Below are 15,605 nucleotides of genomic sequence, written 5' to 3' on the forward strand. Positions count from 1 at the left end.
TTGAGGTGGAGTCTTGCTCTGTCACCCAAGCTGGAGTGCAGTGGAGTGATCTCGGCTCACCGCAACCTCCACTTCCCAGGTTCAAGTGATTCTCCTGCCTCTGCCTCCTGAGTAACTGGGATTACGGGTGCATGCCACCATGCCCAGCTAATTTTTTGTATTTTTAGTAGAGACGGAGTTTCACTATGCTAGCTAGGCTGGTCTTGATCTCCTGACCTTGTGATCCACCAGCCTCGGCCTCACAAAGTCCTGGGATTATAGGCATGAGCCACCGTGCCTGGCCCACTGTTTTCAACTCTTTGGTGTATCTACCCAGATGAGGAATTGCTGGATCATCTGGTAACTTTATTATGAGTTTAACAGAAACCATCTCACTCCAAAGCCCCTGTATCACATCACATTCCCAACAACAGGCAGAAGGGTTCCTATTTTTCCGTAGCCCGCCAACACTTGGTATATTCAGTTTTATGGACAACAGCCATGTTAACAATGTGTGGTGGTTACTTCCTTCTCTCAAAATACATTTTTTCAATTTTTCAATAATGACAATTATTGAATAATGGGATATGTGTGTCTGCTGGGCACCATGCAACTTCTCAAACCTTGGAATCAGACGGGACCTTGCCACCCTCACCCCTCATTCTCATGGATTTTCTTTTGGTGATTGCTTTTCTTCACAGCAAGTGCTGACACCTCAGCTTCACGGAGACATTGTGTCAGCCCAGGAAATGTAGAGAGATCAAATGCGGACTCTGGGAACCACTGCAGCTGGTAGTTTCTGTGGTGTCAGATGTGTAATGTTGCTGTTCTTCCCTCAATTTTAACGTATCCATGGTTCCTCTGCAGACAATTGCAGGTATGAGGATAGAACAGCAGGAATGCAGTAGGTCTTCATTGCTGGGGGAGAGGATGGAGGAGCTGGTCTGGTTGCCAAGCAACGCTCAGTGCCTTTGGAGATGAGTCTCCATGGAAGCAGAGTGGGCACTGGCAGTGGGGGAGGGCTGCTCTGCCCCAGCCAAATGCAGCTGCACAGAATTTAAAAAGTGATGTGGACATTTCACAGTTTCTTTAATTAATAACCTCTCATCTGTACACTCTGATGGTCTCCATTTGTAATTTTGTGTTATTTGTGTCTCTCTTAGGCCAGTAATTTCCAAATGTAGTAAATCAAGACCTTTGTAAGGGGTCCACAACTTCAAACTATTTTTCTACGAACATTAAATTAAATTAAATTAAATTTATTTTTTGAGATAGGGTCTTGCTCTGTTGCCCAGGTAGGAATGCAGTGGTGCCATCATGGCTTACTGCAACCTCAATCTTGTAGGCTCAAGTGATCCTCCCACCTCAGCTTCCTGAGTAGCTAGGACTATAGGCATATGCCTGTATGCTCACCTGTTTATTTTTAATTTTATTTTTAGTAGAGGTGAGGTCTTGCTACATTGCCTAGCAACATGGACGCAGGTGGAGGCCATTATCCTAAGCGAACTAATGCAGGAACAGAAAACCAAATGCCACCATTTCTCATTTACAAATGGAAGCTCAACGTTGGGTACTCACGGACATAATAGACACTGGAAATACTACTAGAGGGAGAAGTGAGGGTGGGAGGCAAGGGTTGAAAAACTAACTTCTGAGTACTGTGCTCACTCCCTGGGTAATGGAATCATTTGTTATCAAACCTCAGTATCACATGGTACACCCAGAATTGCAGCTGAGTCACCGACGCTAGATGTCCCAGGGGATTCTCTTCCCTTTCTTCTCTCCACTCTAGAAACAGCACAGGCATTGTTCATGTGCACTATCCCACACTATGCTGGAACTGGACTTCAACTCTGACCTAAAGAGGTCACCTCCAATGATGAGAAGGATCCTGTTCTTCATAGCAATTTCATTCTTGGCTTTCCTTCTGAGGAGACACAAATGAAAGGCACAATTAGTGTCAACAATGATGGGATGTGTTTATTTTTTCAAGACGTGGACACCCAGCTTCTGGGACTAGCTCTGAGGCCAGCACTCAAGAGGTCACCCCATGGTTTTATTTTTTGCAGCCTTGGTTGTTCCAGAGGAGTAAGAACTAAAAGAATTAGGATTGTGACATGCTGAAAATACAGCATGTTCCAAAGAGAATACAATGGTTTTGTGATACACAAATTGTGTGTGACACATTCCATTTCCTCACATTGAACACATTACCAATAGCAATATGTGATGATTTGATTCAGATACAGCTTTGAGCTTTACAGAATCCAATCAGCTATTCTAATATTATTAAGAGTTGTGTTTTCCAACAAGTCAAGGGTAAAAAGGGAAAGTATTAAGAATTCTGTGGCCAGGCGCAGTGGCTCATGCCTGTAATCTCATCACTTTGGGAGGCTGAGGCAGGCAGATCATGAAGTCAGGAGTCCAAGATCAGCCTGGCAAACATGGTGAAACCCTGTCTCTACTAAAAATACAACAACGACAACAGCAACAACAACAACAACAAAATTAGCCAGGCATGGTGCACACCTGTAATCTCAGCAACTTGGGAGGCTGAGGCAGGAGAATCGCTTGAGCCTGGGAGGCAGAGGTTGCAGTGAGTTGAGATCGCACCACTGCACTCCAGCCTAGGGGACAGCGTGAGACTCCATCTCAAAAAAAAATTGCTATGTTAACCATTTAAAAAACAATATTAATCTTTGAATAGATGCTTTAAAGTATTTAAATAATTTACTTTTAAAAATATGGTAAAATGTACATAACAATATTTATCATTTTCACCAATTTAGGTGTACAGTTCAGCAGTATTAAGTACATTTGCATTCTTCTGCCACAACGTCACCACACATTTCTAGTATTCTTATTATGTTTAAAAACTGAAATTCTGTATAAATGAAACATAATTTCCCATTCTCTCCACTCCCAGCATCTGGCACCCACCGTTCTGCTTTCTGGGTCTCCAAATGTGAGTACAGCAGGTATCTCATGAAAGTGGAGTCAGAAAGTACTTGCCCTTTTTTTGACTGAATGTTGCATCATGTCTCAAGGTTCATTTGACACTGTAGCACGTGCCAGAACTTTCTTCCTTTTTAAAGCTTAATCACATTCTAGTGTATGGGTAGACCGCATTTTGTTTTTCTCATTCATCCTCTGATGGACACATGGGTGGCTTCCAATATCTGTACACTCATGACCATTATGAGTAACACCACCGTGATCATGAGTGTACAGATATTTCCTCAAGATACACCTTTAATTCTTTCAAATATATTCCCTGAAAGGGCATTGCTGGACTCTATGGGTATTCTATTTTTAATTTTTTTTCAGGAACCATCTTACTGTGTTCTGCAGGCTCCACACCATACCCCACTCCCAGCAACTGTGCAGAAGGGTCCCATGTCTCCAAATCCTGCCAACATGTGTCATTTTCTGTTTTAGAAATAGTAGTCATGGGCTGGGCATGTTGACTCACATCTGTAATCCCAGCACTTTGGGAGGCCAAGGCAGGGGGATCATCTGAGCTCAGGAATTCGAGAGCAGTCTGGCCAACATGGTGAAACCCCGTCTCTACTAAACATACAAAAATTAGCTGGGCGTGGTGGCGGGCACCTGTAATCCCAGCTACTCAGGAGGCTGAGGCACGAAAGTCACTTGAAACCGGGAGGTGGAGGTTGCAGTGGGCAGAGATCAACACCACTGCACTCTAGCCTGGGTGACACAGTGAGACTTTGTCTCATAAAAAGAAAAAAATAGTCATGTTAATGTATGTGTAGTGATTCCTTTTTCTCTTTTCAAGATAAATTTTATTCTTTCATTGGTTAATAATAATTACTTAACAATGGGATGTGTGTGTGTGCTGGAAACAGTACTGCTGAGCTTCTCAAACTTTGGGCTCAGACTGGACCCTGCCATTCTCACTCCTCATCCATGCTGATTTCCATGTCAGGATTGCTCCTCTTCACGGAGACCCAGCATCACAAAGACGGGATGTCGGCAGAGGAATGCAGGAGGTGTTCTTTGGAGAGAAAGGAGAATAGAGGAGCTGGTCTGGTTGCCTAGCAACCTGCGTGTTCCTGAGATGAATCACTATGGAAACAGTGAGGTCAGGCAGCAGGGGAGCGGCAGCTCCTCTTCATCCAAGTGCAGCCGCAGAGGCAAGGAAAGTGACATGGAAGTCCCACAGTTTCTTTAAAAAATCAATTCAACAGGCCAGGCATTGTGGCTCACGCCTGTAATCTGGGAGGCCGAGGCGGGCGGATTACCTGAAGTCAGGAGTTTGAGAGCAGCCTGACCAACATGGTGAAACCTGTCTCTACTAAAAATACAAAAATTAGCTGGGCGTGGTGGCAGGCACCTGTAATCTCAGCTACTCAGGAGGCTGAGGCAGGAGAATTGCTTGAACCTGGGAGGTAGAGGTTGCAGTGAGCCGAGATCATGCCACTGCACTCAAGCCAGGGTGACACAGCAAGAGTACGTCAAAATAAAAAAAAGAAAAAGAAAAAGAAAATCTTTAACATGCACAAATTTCATGTCTATTGTTTGCATATCTTTAGTCCAGTAGTTCCCAAAATATAGTTTAAAGATTTCTGGGGGGAAACCTTGACACTCTTAGGAGTGCCAGAAGCTCCAAACTATTCTTCTAGAAACATTTTATTGGCCTTTTTCTTTCTCGTTTTCTTTGTGTGATACAGTTCTGCCAGTGTTTTAATTAAGAAGCAGTTTGGAGAATCCATCCTTCTCTATTAAGGAGCTCCTTAAAGATATTCGATAAAGTATTAAAAGATGCTACCTTTATTACCATTTTTTGTTTGGAAAATATAACTATTGTTCCTATAATGTTGGTTATGTTAATAGGTAATAGGTTTGTTACTGTTTCTTAAGTTTTACATTTAAAATTTCCTGAGTGTTAATTTTTAATATGGTAAATATAGATATAATCTTTGTATAAAATTTATTTGTGGGTACTTGTTAATTTTTTAATGCATAAAGTGGTTGTAACTCAGTTTGAAAATTCCTGTTAAAGATTATATTCCTAAGTATAATTTCACGACTTGAAAGATATACACATTTCAGGTTTCTGATACAGAAAGACAAATTGCTATGATGTAATTCAATTGTTTCCATGGCTATAAATTCTAATGGCAGGGCCAAGCATGGTGGCTCATGCCTATAACCCCAGCACTTTGGGAGGCCAAGGTGAGTGGACCACCTGAAGTCAGGAGTTTGAGACCAGCCTTGCCAACATGGTGAGACTACATATCTACCAAAAAATGAGTAAATAAGTTAATACATAAATACATTTTTAAGTGAAATGTAATCCAGGTCTGTCTGACTCATCAGCTTGCCGGGCTGCCCCTTGAAACTTGGTGGAATTTCTATGGGAAGCATGCTTGGGCACCCTTTACTGACTTCCAGAGATCTCCTCTCGTGTAAGAAAGTTTAGAATTACCAGGAGAGAAGGATGATTGTGGGTTCTTGAGTTTACAAACTCCAGCCCTATTTATTTATTTATGTGTTATTCATGTATTTATTGTGATGGAGTCTCACTCTGTTGGCCAGACAGGTCTCCAACTTCTGGGCTCAAGTGATCCACCCACCTTGGTCTTCCAAAGTGGTGGGATTACAGGCATGAGCCACTGTGCCTGGCCCCAGCATTTATTATATGGATGATCATGGGCAAAACACCTGCCCTTCTCAGCTTCATTTTCATCACCTGGAAATGCAAGATGGGTTTGGGTAAGAACATGATAAAATGTTCATTATATTCTAGGCATTAGGAAAAAAAAATAGCTAGGTTTTTTTTCAGTTTTACAGTAACTATGAATAACAGTTTTAATTTAGAGATTATGAACAAATGATAATAAGAACCAATAGAGAGTCAGGTCCATTGTAACGTTTTCACAAATGAGTCTAACCACAAGTGTGTAAAATTCCTTCCTTCAGACTGGCTGAGCAGGTATCCTGCATGTCCTCAAGACCCCAGCTCCTGGTGACATCATTGGCTATTTGCCTGTTTTCCCCATAAGGACATTAACTTTTTTTTTTTTGAGACAGAGTTTTGCTCTTGTTGCCCAGGCTGGAGTGCAATGGCTCGATCTCAGCTCACCTCAACCTCCACCCCCCGGGTTTAAGCGATTCTCCTGCCTCAGCCTCCTGAGTAGCTGGGATTACAGGGGCCCACCACCATGCCTGGCTAATTATGTATTTTTAGTAGAGATGGTGTTTCTTCATGTTGGCCAGGCTGGTCTTGAACTCCTGACCTCAGGTGATCCACCCACTTCGGTCTCCCAAAGTGCTGGGATTACAGGCATAAGCCACTGGGGTTGGCCAGGACATGAACTTTTTAAGGTTCTGGGCTTTGCCTTGAAAACCTCTATCACCAGTAGTTTGCATCCCCAAATCCGGTAACTATTTCCCTGGTTAAACTCTTGTTTCAAGAATCAGTGCAACCCCACCATTGACCAAGACCTGTCGCGGATGCTGAAAAGTGAATCAAGACTATGGACTCCATCATAAATATGGGAGGCCACGGATCCTAACTAACTTGTGCAAAGGTGACCATGCTGTACATTTATGGAATAAAGAGAAGCCAGGTTTTACAACCAAAAAAGAGAAAGCCACAATTGGGTTATGCACTTCCCGCAGCTCCACATAAGGACTGATTATGTATTTACTGAACCACTCCACAGCCACTTAGGAAATGCCATGTATTAGGACCAGTTCTTAGGATGGAAGAAACCAAGGACAAATAGTTCACATACGACTCCAGCATTCAAAATTCCCTTTGGTCTATGCATACTCTGAAGGTATTAACGTGGGCATTACGGTGTTGGTAATCTTGTTTCTCTGTTAGTTTAAAAAAGTGCCTGTACATAAAATGTGTGGACTGGTAAATAAATGAGTTTTCTGCCAGATATGGTGGCACACACCTGTAGTCCCAGCTACTCAGGAGGCCAAAGCAGGAGAATCACTTGAACTCGGGAGGTGGAGGTTGCAGTGAGCCAAGATCATGCCACTGCACTCCAGCCTGGGCAGCAGAATGAGACTCTCTCTCTCAAAAAAATAAGGAGAACATTAAGGGGATTAAACAAGGAAAACAATGTCTTATTTATTAGCAATCATTTCATTGGATAATATAATTACAGTTCATAAAAATTGCGTTAACATAAAATAGCACTTTTGGAAGCCGAAGTGGGTGGGTCAGTTAAGGTCGGGAGTTTGAGACCATCCTGGCCAACATGGTGAAACCCTGTCTCTACTAAAAATACAAAAAATTAGCCAGGCATGGTGGCGGGTGCCTGTAATCCCAGCTACTCAGGAGGCTGACGCAGGATAATCACTTGAACCCAGGAGGTGGAGGTTGTAGTGAGTGGAGATCACACCACTGCACTCCAGCCTGGGCAACAAGAGCAGAACTCTGTCTCAAAAAACCAAAAAAGTTACGATAGCCTTCTGAGGTGACAAAATTTGAGAATTACTGTGTTTGCTCAGATTCCTGAATACAGGTATTGATCGACTTACCACCTATGCAATTTACGACCATTCGACTTTACGACCACAATAGCTAGCCATGACTGCTCCGTGTCTGGCAGCGCAAACGTTGCCCAGCTGGGCGTACGACAGTGCGGACCAGCTTCCGGCAGCACTACCATCTCTGCATGCACCATTTCAACTGTACATATAGCCTACTCAACTTACAACCAAATTGTGTTACGACCGGTCTGCAGTCCCGACCGTGGTCGTAAGTCGAGCACTAGCTGTATAGTCTTCCTGGTTTGAAGGATGGACACACATGTTTTCTGATACATGATGTAAGACTGTTATGATTTTATTCAGTTGTTTCCCCGGTTCTAAGTTATTGTGAGAAATAGAAGCCGGGTGTTTCTGACTCACTGATTTTCTCCTGTGATAAAAGCAGTAAAGGAATTTCTATGGGAAGCTGGCTTGAGCCCCAGTTACCTGGACTTCCAGAAATCTCCCCTAATATCAGATAAGCTTGGCATTTCCAGAAGAGAAAGTTGAATGTAGGTTTTCAAGTTTACGAACCCCAGCCTAATATTCATTTTTTGGAGTGACCACGAATAAGACATGCCCCTTCTAAGACTCATCTTTCTTCACATATAAATGTGGTTTGAACCTGGGTAAGAACTTAGAAAAATGCCCAGTGCATTGTAAATATTCAATAATTAATAGCTGGGGATTTGGTGGGGGGCATTTCTACAATAAACATGAAGATAGTTTTAATGTAATGATCATGAGCAAATAATGTCTAGAAAAGATGTAGTTACTTTGTATGCAAGAGTGTACCCAACCACTTAGCCACGATTGTTAAAAGAATTCCCTCCTCAACACTGTTATAACACATTGCTAATTCCCTTGTTTTTCATCTAATCTGGTAATATATCTAGCTGTTTATCTGTTTTCACCAACAGGCTATGAGCTGTTTGAAAGTTTGGGCCAGGCACGGTAGCTCACGCCTGTAATCCCACACTTTGGGAGAATGAGGCAGGCGACCAGCCTGGTCAACATGGTGAAACCCCGTTTCTACTAAAAATACAAAAATTAGCCGGATGTGGTGGTGTGTACCTAGAGTCTCAGCTACTCAGGAGGCTGAGGCAGAAGAATCACTTGAATTGCTTGGACTCAGGAGGTGGAGGTTGCAGTGAGCTGAGATTGTGCCACTGCACTTCAGCTTGGGCAACAGAGCAAAACACTGTCTCAAAAAAAAAAATTTTTTTTTTTTTAAGAAAGAAAAAAAATTGACTGGGCTCGGTAGCTCACGCCTGTAATCGCAGCACTTTGGGAGGCCAAGGCAGGCAGATCTCAAGGTCAGGAGTTCGAGACCAGTCTGGTCAACATGGGGAAACCCCATCTCTACTAAAAAAATACAAAAATTAGCTGGGTGTGGTGGCCAGTGCCTGTAATCTCAACCACTTGGGAGGTTGACGCAGGGGAATTGCTTGAACCCGGGAGGCAGAGGTTGCAGTGAGCCAAGATAGTGCCATTGCACTCCTGCCTGGGTGACAAGAGCAAGACTCTATCTCAAAAAAGGAAATAAAGAAAACAAAAGAAAGAAAGTAAGTAAAATTAAGAGAGAGTTTTGGCTGTGTCTCTAAAATCTGTATTACTATTAGTTGTACTCATAAAGCAGGTATTTCCATGGTTAAGCTCCTAATTCAAGAGTCAGCACAGGCCATCAGTACCATGGTCCTGAAGGGGACATTTCTGCCATGGACTCGCTGACAGCCATGGGAGATGGTTGGTGGTCACTAACTATACAAAGGCGGCCTCTCAGTATGTTTATAGAATGAAGTGAGGCCAAGCTTCCTTGTTTTATAAACAGGAGGGAAGGACCCCAGTTGGGTCAAGTCTTGCCCCTAGACCCACAAAAAGTCTAGTTATGCAGCTGCCCAACAGACTCTCCCTGCCTGCTGCCTAGACAGAGCTGATTTATCAAGACAGGGGAATTGCAATAAGGAGTTTAATTCATACAGAGCCAGCTGTATGAATGACTGGATTTTAATTAGTCTCCCTGAGAATTTGGGGATCAGAGGTTTTTTGGATAATTTGGTGGGCAGGGGGCCAGTGGGTCAGGAGTGCTGATGAGTTGGGTCGGAGATGAAACCGCAGGAAGTCGAAGCTGTTCTCTTGCACTGAGTCAGTTCCTGGGTGGGAGCCACAAGACCTGGTGATCCAGTTTATTGATCTGGGTGTTTCTAGCTGATCCATCTAGTACAGGGTCTGCAAAATAGCTCAAGCTCTGATCTCAGGTTTTACAATAGTGATGTTTTCCTCAGAGCAATCTGTGGAGGTTCAGAATCTTGGAACCTCCAGCTGCATGACTCCTGGGCCATAATTTCTAATCTTGTGGCTAATTTGTTAGACCTGCAAAAGCAGTCTAGTCCCCAGGCAAAAAGAGGGTTTGTTTTGGGAAGTTGCTATTGTCTTTGTTTCAAAGTTAAACTATAAACTAAGTTCCTTTCAAAGTTGGTTCAGCCTGTCCCTGGGAACGAACAAGAATGGCTTGGATGTTAGAAGCAAAATGGTCAGATCTCTTTCACTGTCATAATTTTCTCAATTCTGACTTTTGCAAAGGTGGTTTCAGTCATGTATTTATTCCATCACTCAACAGTCACTCAGCATTAGCCATGTGCTAGGAACATAGGAAGCAGAGAGGAAATAACACATATATGAGCATTGCATTCAAGGAGATTTTTTTTTCTGAGATGGAGTCTTGCTTTGTCGCCCAGGCTGCAGTACAGTGGCACTATCTCAGCTCACTGCAACCTCTGCCTCCCGAGTTCAAGCAATTCTCCTGCCTTAGCCTCCTGACTAGTTGGGATTACAGGTGTGTGCCACCACACCCAACTGATTTTTTTGTACTTTTGGTAGAGATGGGGTTTCACCACATTAGTCAGGCTGGTCTCTAACTCCTGACCTCAGGTGAACCACCTGCCTCGGCCTCCCAAAGTGCTAGAATACCAAAGTTTATTTCTCATTTGTATCATAATTCAGTGTAGCTTAGCAAGGAGGCTCTTTGTTCCCCAAAGTTCAGAGACCCAGGATTTTTTCTTATATCAGTCATTATCCCCTAGGTCCTGGAAGATTCCGATTTAATATTTTCTCTCCAGACAAGTGGGGTGGGGTAGAGAGGCAGAGAGACAGAGAAAGGGAGGGAGAGAGAGTGGGGAATAGGGAGGAGGGGGGAGAGAGGAGAGAGGGGGGAGAGGGGAGTGGGGGCGGAGTGGGGGAGAAAGAGACTGAGAGAGAGAGAAGGAGAATGAGTGACACACAAGCATGGAAGGGCCAGACTTAATATTACCCACATCATTCTGCCCACACTTCATTGGCCAGGACTTAATCACATGGTCATACTGATATGCAAGGGATGCTGGGAAATGTAGTTTAGTATAGCTCTCCCAATTCTGACGTCATTGATAAGCAAACAAATGCATATCATAACAATGCTATCATTTATCTCCTGTGAGTTTATAAAAGTGGAAAAGATTTAGGATAACCAATAATATGATTTGGAAGACTCAATATTGTAAAACATGACAATTTCCCAAAACTGATTTCTAGATGCAATGCAGTCATAATACAAGGAGTTTTTTTTTTTTTTTTTTTTTTTTTTTAAAAGGCATAAGATACTGTCTTAGCTCAGGCTACTATAACAGAGTATCATAGACTGGGTAGGGTAAACAATAGAAGCTTATTTCTCAGAGTTCTGGGGCTGAAGGATCCAATGTCAGGGTGCCAGCATGGCTGGTTCTAATGGGCCCTGTTCCTGTTTTGCAGATAACCTTTTCTTCCTCGTATCCTAACGTGGTAGAAAGCAGAAAGCTAGCTCTCTGCCCTCTTCTTATAAGGGCACCAATCCCATTCATGAGGCTTCCACTTTCATAACCTAATTACCTTGCAAAGACTCCACCTCCAATATCACTATATCAGGGATTAGATTTCAATATATGTTATTTTGGAGGTGGGGGGGAAGGGAAAAAACTTTCATTCCATAGTGATACTAGTAACTATGGTTCTAATGAATAAGATTATTTAAGTGACTGTGCTGAATTAAGGTGGTCACATGTTGCAAGGTTTCTGACTTTCCTCTCAAGTCGGGAGGGAGCTCTGCTTCTCCTCCTCTTTAATTTCAGTTGGCATGGTGATTCCCTTGAGTAACAGCAGTGGAAGTGATGCTATGCCAGTTCCAGGCTGAGCCTTTAAGAGCACTGGCAGCTTCTACTTACTATCTGGAAGCCCGAGCCATCAGGAAAGCAGTTTATTCGGAAAGACTACAGTGCAATGCCATGACTAAAATGAAGGAGGACCCAGATGAGTCCTGCCAAAATGCCAGGCATGGGAGTGATATCATTTTGCATCTTTCAGAAAAGCCCAGCTGATCGCTGAATACCACTGAGCAATACCAGTTGATGCTACATGGAGCAGAAGAACCTCCCAATTCCTGACTCAAAAAATTGTGAGATAAAATAAAATAAAAATTGTTTTTTATTTTGGAGACAAGGTCTAGCTCTGTCACCCAGGCATGCTCATGCTCATTGCAGTCTCAAACTCTTGGGCTCCCACCTCAGCCTCCCTAGTAGCTGAGACCACAGGCATGCACTACCACACGTGTCTGATTTTCATATTTTCAGTAGAGATGGGGTATTGCCATGTTGCCCAGACTGGTCTTGAACTCTTGGGCTCAAGTGATCTGCCAGCCTTGGCTTCCCAAAGTGCCAGGATTACAGGTGTGAGCCACCACGCCTGGCCCAAAATTGTTATTTTAAGCTATTAAGTTTTAGGAGTTACTTATAATCAAAACAGAATTACGTATCTGGAAGCTGGGAGCTGACGTAAAAGCCTGTGCGCACTGGCTTTGGGACTGTGGAGCAGGCAGAAATTGGAAGGGTTTCAATGACATTGTTGGTAAGAGACTGATCAGTGAAAAACGGTTACTGGAGGCTGGAGAAAAGGGACTCTTGTTCTCTAATGGCAGAAAATTTGGTAACTGCAATAATATGGAAGATAGTAAATGTACTTTATGGATCCAGTGGTCTAGCTAAGGAGTTATCAAAGGAGAACATTCAAAGTGACAGCTGCTTCTAATAACTCCTGATAAAGAACAAGAAAAGAGAGATTAACTGAAGAAAAAAGTTTAGCTTATGAGAATTTAGAAGAGATACAGAGAACCCAGGATAATTCCTTCTAGGCAACAAAAGGTTCTGAAAGGAAGACATGGCCTCAAGACAGACTAAATTCAGGACAGTAGGGTGTGGTCTCAGGGCAGAGATGAAGTCAAGGTTGTACCCATCAGATCTGTTAGGGCACAGAAATATTTAAGGGCATGCCTTGCAGATCCTTTTTGCTAGGCAAAAGAATTTCTAAGGACTCAAGAGCACTGTCTCATAGTATCCTTATAGATAACTCAAGGTAGAAAAGAGTCTGTCTCAAAAAAAAATGAGGGGCTTTTGTTAATCACAGTGAATATCAGTAATATTCATATAAATCCACAAAACAACTTAGAATTCTGCTTGTGGAAGCACTATGAGCTCAGACTGAAGGGGACAAACAGTTCAAAAGAGAAGAGCCCTTGAGGGCACCAACCTTTGGTGCAAGGAAGCCAGCTGACAATGCCATTCCTGGTTGGACTTTAGAATTTCTATGGACCAATGACTGCTACCTACTTCCCATATGCCTTGTTTTTGAAAAGGTATCTCGACAACTGTTTCACCATTGTATGTTGTACATATGAAAAGCAAGTGATTTACCTTTTTTTTACTCACAGGTCTTCAGATTGAGAATAACTGTACTTGAAGACATGCAGATGGGAACACCCATCTTCACTGAGGCCTGACTTTGTTATCATATTAAACTCTGAGCTAATGTCATAATGAGATGAGGCTTTGAGACAGCATGAGTGTATTTTGCATATGGGAGGAATGAAAATAATTTTTGGTCAGAGGGGAGACTATGGCAGATTTAGGACAGATGCAAATTCTTTGACACTCTTCCCACTGAGACGTGTGTTCTGTTTCCTCTCCCTTTGAATCCAGCTTGGGCTGTGACTGCTTTGACTAAGAGAGTATGGCAGAAGTGATAATGCGCTAGTTCTGAGGTCAGCTTTTAAGAGTACAAGCCGTTTTCCCCTTAGCATCTGTGAGCCCCAGGCCTCATATAAGAAGTCAGGCTATCCTGCTAGAAAGAGTACACAGAATAGCCCTGAAACCACAGGAAGAGGGAGGGGGCCCAGCTAAGCTGTACGTGCCAGGACAGCAGTGAAGCTTTTTGGGAACCTTCAGATCAGCATAAGTTGCCAGCTGACCACTACCAACTGATCTCTGAGAAAAAGGTACCTGAATTAGGAAAATCACATTAGCCAAGTCTTGACTCAATTTCTGACACATAAAATCATGAGATGAAATGGTCGGTGTTTCAACACTAAGTTTTGGAGTGACTTAGTGACTTAGACCAATTACTACAAATATAAAAATACTGAGCCTAATTTGAGATGAAATACCCATACACAAATTTTGATAATCTGTTTATAAAGCTTGTGAACTTTAAGTTTTACTAAATCAAATACAGCTCATTTTGACTCAGAACATACCTTCTAAATTTCCTTCCAGTTTCAATGACATCTGTGGAGATGCCTGACTAAACTTTGGACTTTCTGTCTCAACAGGAGAGTCAACAATAGCCGATGTGTTTATTTCATGTGAAATACACTGTATTTTTTTTTCTTCAGCAATTAAGGGTTTGTACTTTTCCCCTTCAGGAGAAATCTCTGTGAAAACAAACAAACAAACAAAAAATAAAAAGTCATGCTAGTTCTCAAAATGACAAATTTTATCTCTACTGGCATTTAGGGCAAAGTTCAAAAAGCTGCATTATTGCAACAGGCAATTACTAGTTAAGCTCTGTTACATATTAGAAGTTAATAAGTGAAGATATATGAAAGTCAAATTTCATTTCAATTGTACATAATAATTTCTATGGTGGTTAAAACAGTTTACCTTCTTTCTGCTTTTGGTAAAATTAATATATGTATTAGAATGCTATTTTTAAATTATTAACTTTGTTTATATGAAGCAACTCCTAGTTACTTCTAATTGCTCTGAAATTCTCCACACTTTTAATTGGTGCCAGGAGAGAAGAGGTTTACCTCAGAATATCCTGAGACAGGTTCAAAAAAGAAAAAAAGGCTGGGCGCTGTGGCGCACACCTGTAATTCCAGCACTTTGAGAGGCCGAGGTGGGTGGATCATGAGGTCAGGAGATCGAGACCATCCTGGCTAACACAGCGAAACTCTGTCTCTACTAAAAATACAAAAAGTTAGCTGGGCATGGTGGCGTGCACCTGTAATCCTAGCTACTCAGGAGGCTGAGGCAGGAGAATCACTTGAACCCGGGAGAAGGAGGTTGCAGTAAGCCGAAATTGCGTCATTGCACTCCAGCCTGGGCAACAGAGCAAGACTGTGTCTCAACCAAAAAGAACAAAAAGAAAGAAAGAAAAATTACTTCAGAATAACAATACAGTTATTTATCCCGTCACTCCTGTTCATTCGTTAAGATTTTACTTTCCAGCTCACCAGCTCCCCAACACTAATTCTGTCATAACTAATTTAGATGATTTTTACATTTGGACCAATAATCCTTCCAGTAGGTAGGCCTCTTGGTTTGCTGCCCTTCGCTCTACCTCAGTCTTCATCCTATCTCCATCACTGCAATGGTCATATCTTAGAGACCTTGTCATTAACTATAGCCTCTTGAAATTTCCAGTGTTAAATATTTTACCCTCTCATCTCTAACATTCTTTTTCCACTTCTCTCCCTCTACAACTCCAACTCTAAAAATATTTTACCCCTGAAAGTACTTACAATGCACTGATCCTGTCACATTTTCCGTCATCTCCATTAAAATTCATCTAAAGTCCATCATATAGTCATTCTCTTGTGTATCCTCAACTCATCACATTCAAGTGGCAAAACCCCAACCTTGCATAAATTCAATTCTCTTCCTATTATATCTGCATACACATGGCTAAAATGGTCGAAGAAAAACAGAGATCCTTGCTCATGGGTCTCAATTTCAGCCCTCTGTGTTGCCTGCAGTCCTTTTATAACACTG

The 15,605-nt window shown here is 42.4% G+C and overlaps 1 protein-coding gene across 1 annotated transcript in view; it reads right to left on the reverse strand.

Annotated features, from left to right (window-relative positions):
* LOC108316687 (serine/threonine-protein kinase Nek1) overlaps window positions 1–15,605 on the reverse strand; it is a 174,516-nt gene that overhangs the window by 7,213 nt on the left and 151,698 nt on the right. The window contains exons 27-28 of the mRNA XM_017546660.2: window positions 14,087–14,263; window positions 9,716–9,720 (exon numbers count right to left, since the gene is read on the reverse strand). Of these exons, the coding sequence (XP_017402149.2) occupies window positions 9,716–9,720; window positions 14,087–14,263 (182 nt within the window). The remainder of the gene's footprint in view (window positions 1–9,715; window positions 9,721–14,086; window positions 14,264–15,605) is intronic.

Source organism: Cebus imitator, unplaced genomic scaffold (assembly GCF_001604975.1).
Source record: "Cebus imitator isolate Cc_AM_T3 unplaced genomic scaffold, Cebus_imitator-1.0 Scaffold190, whole genome shotgun sequence".
NCBI lineage: Eukaryota > Metazoa > Chordata > Mammalia > Primates > Cebidae > Cebus > Cebus imitator.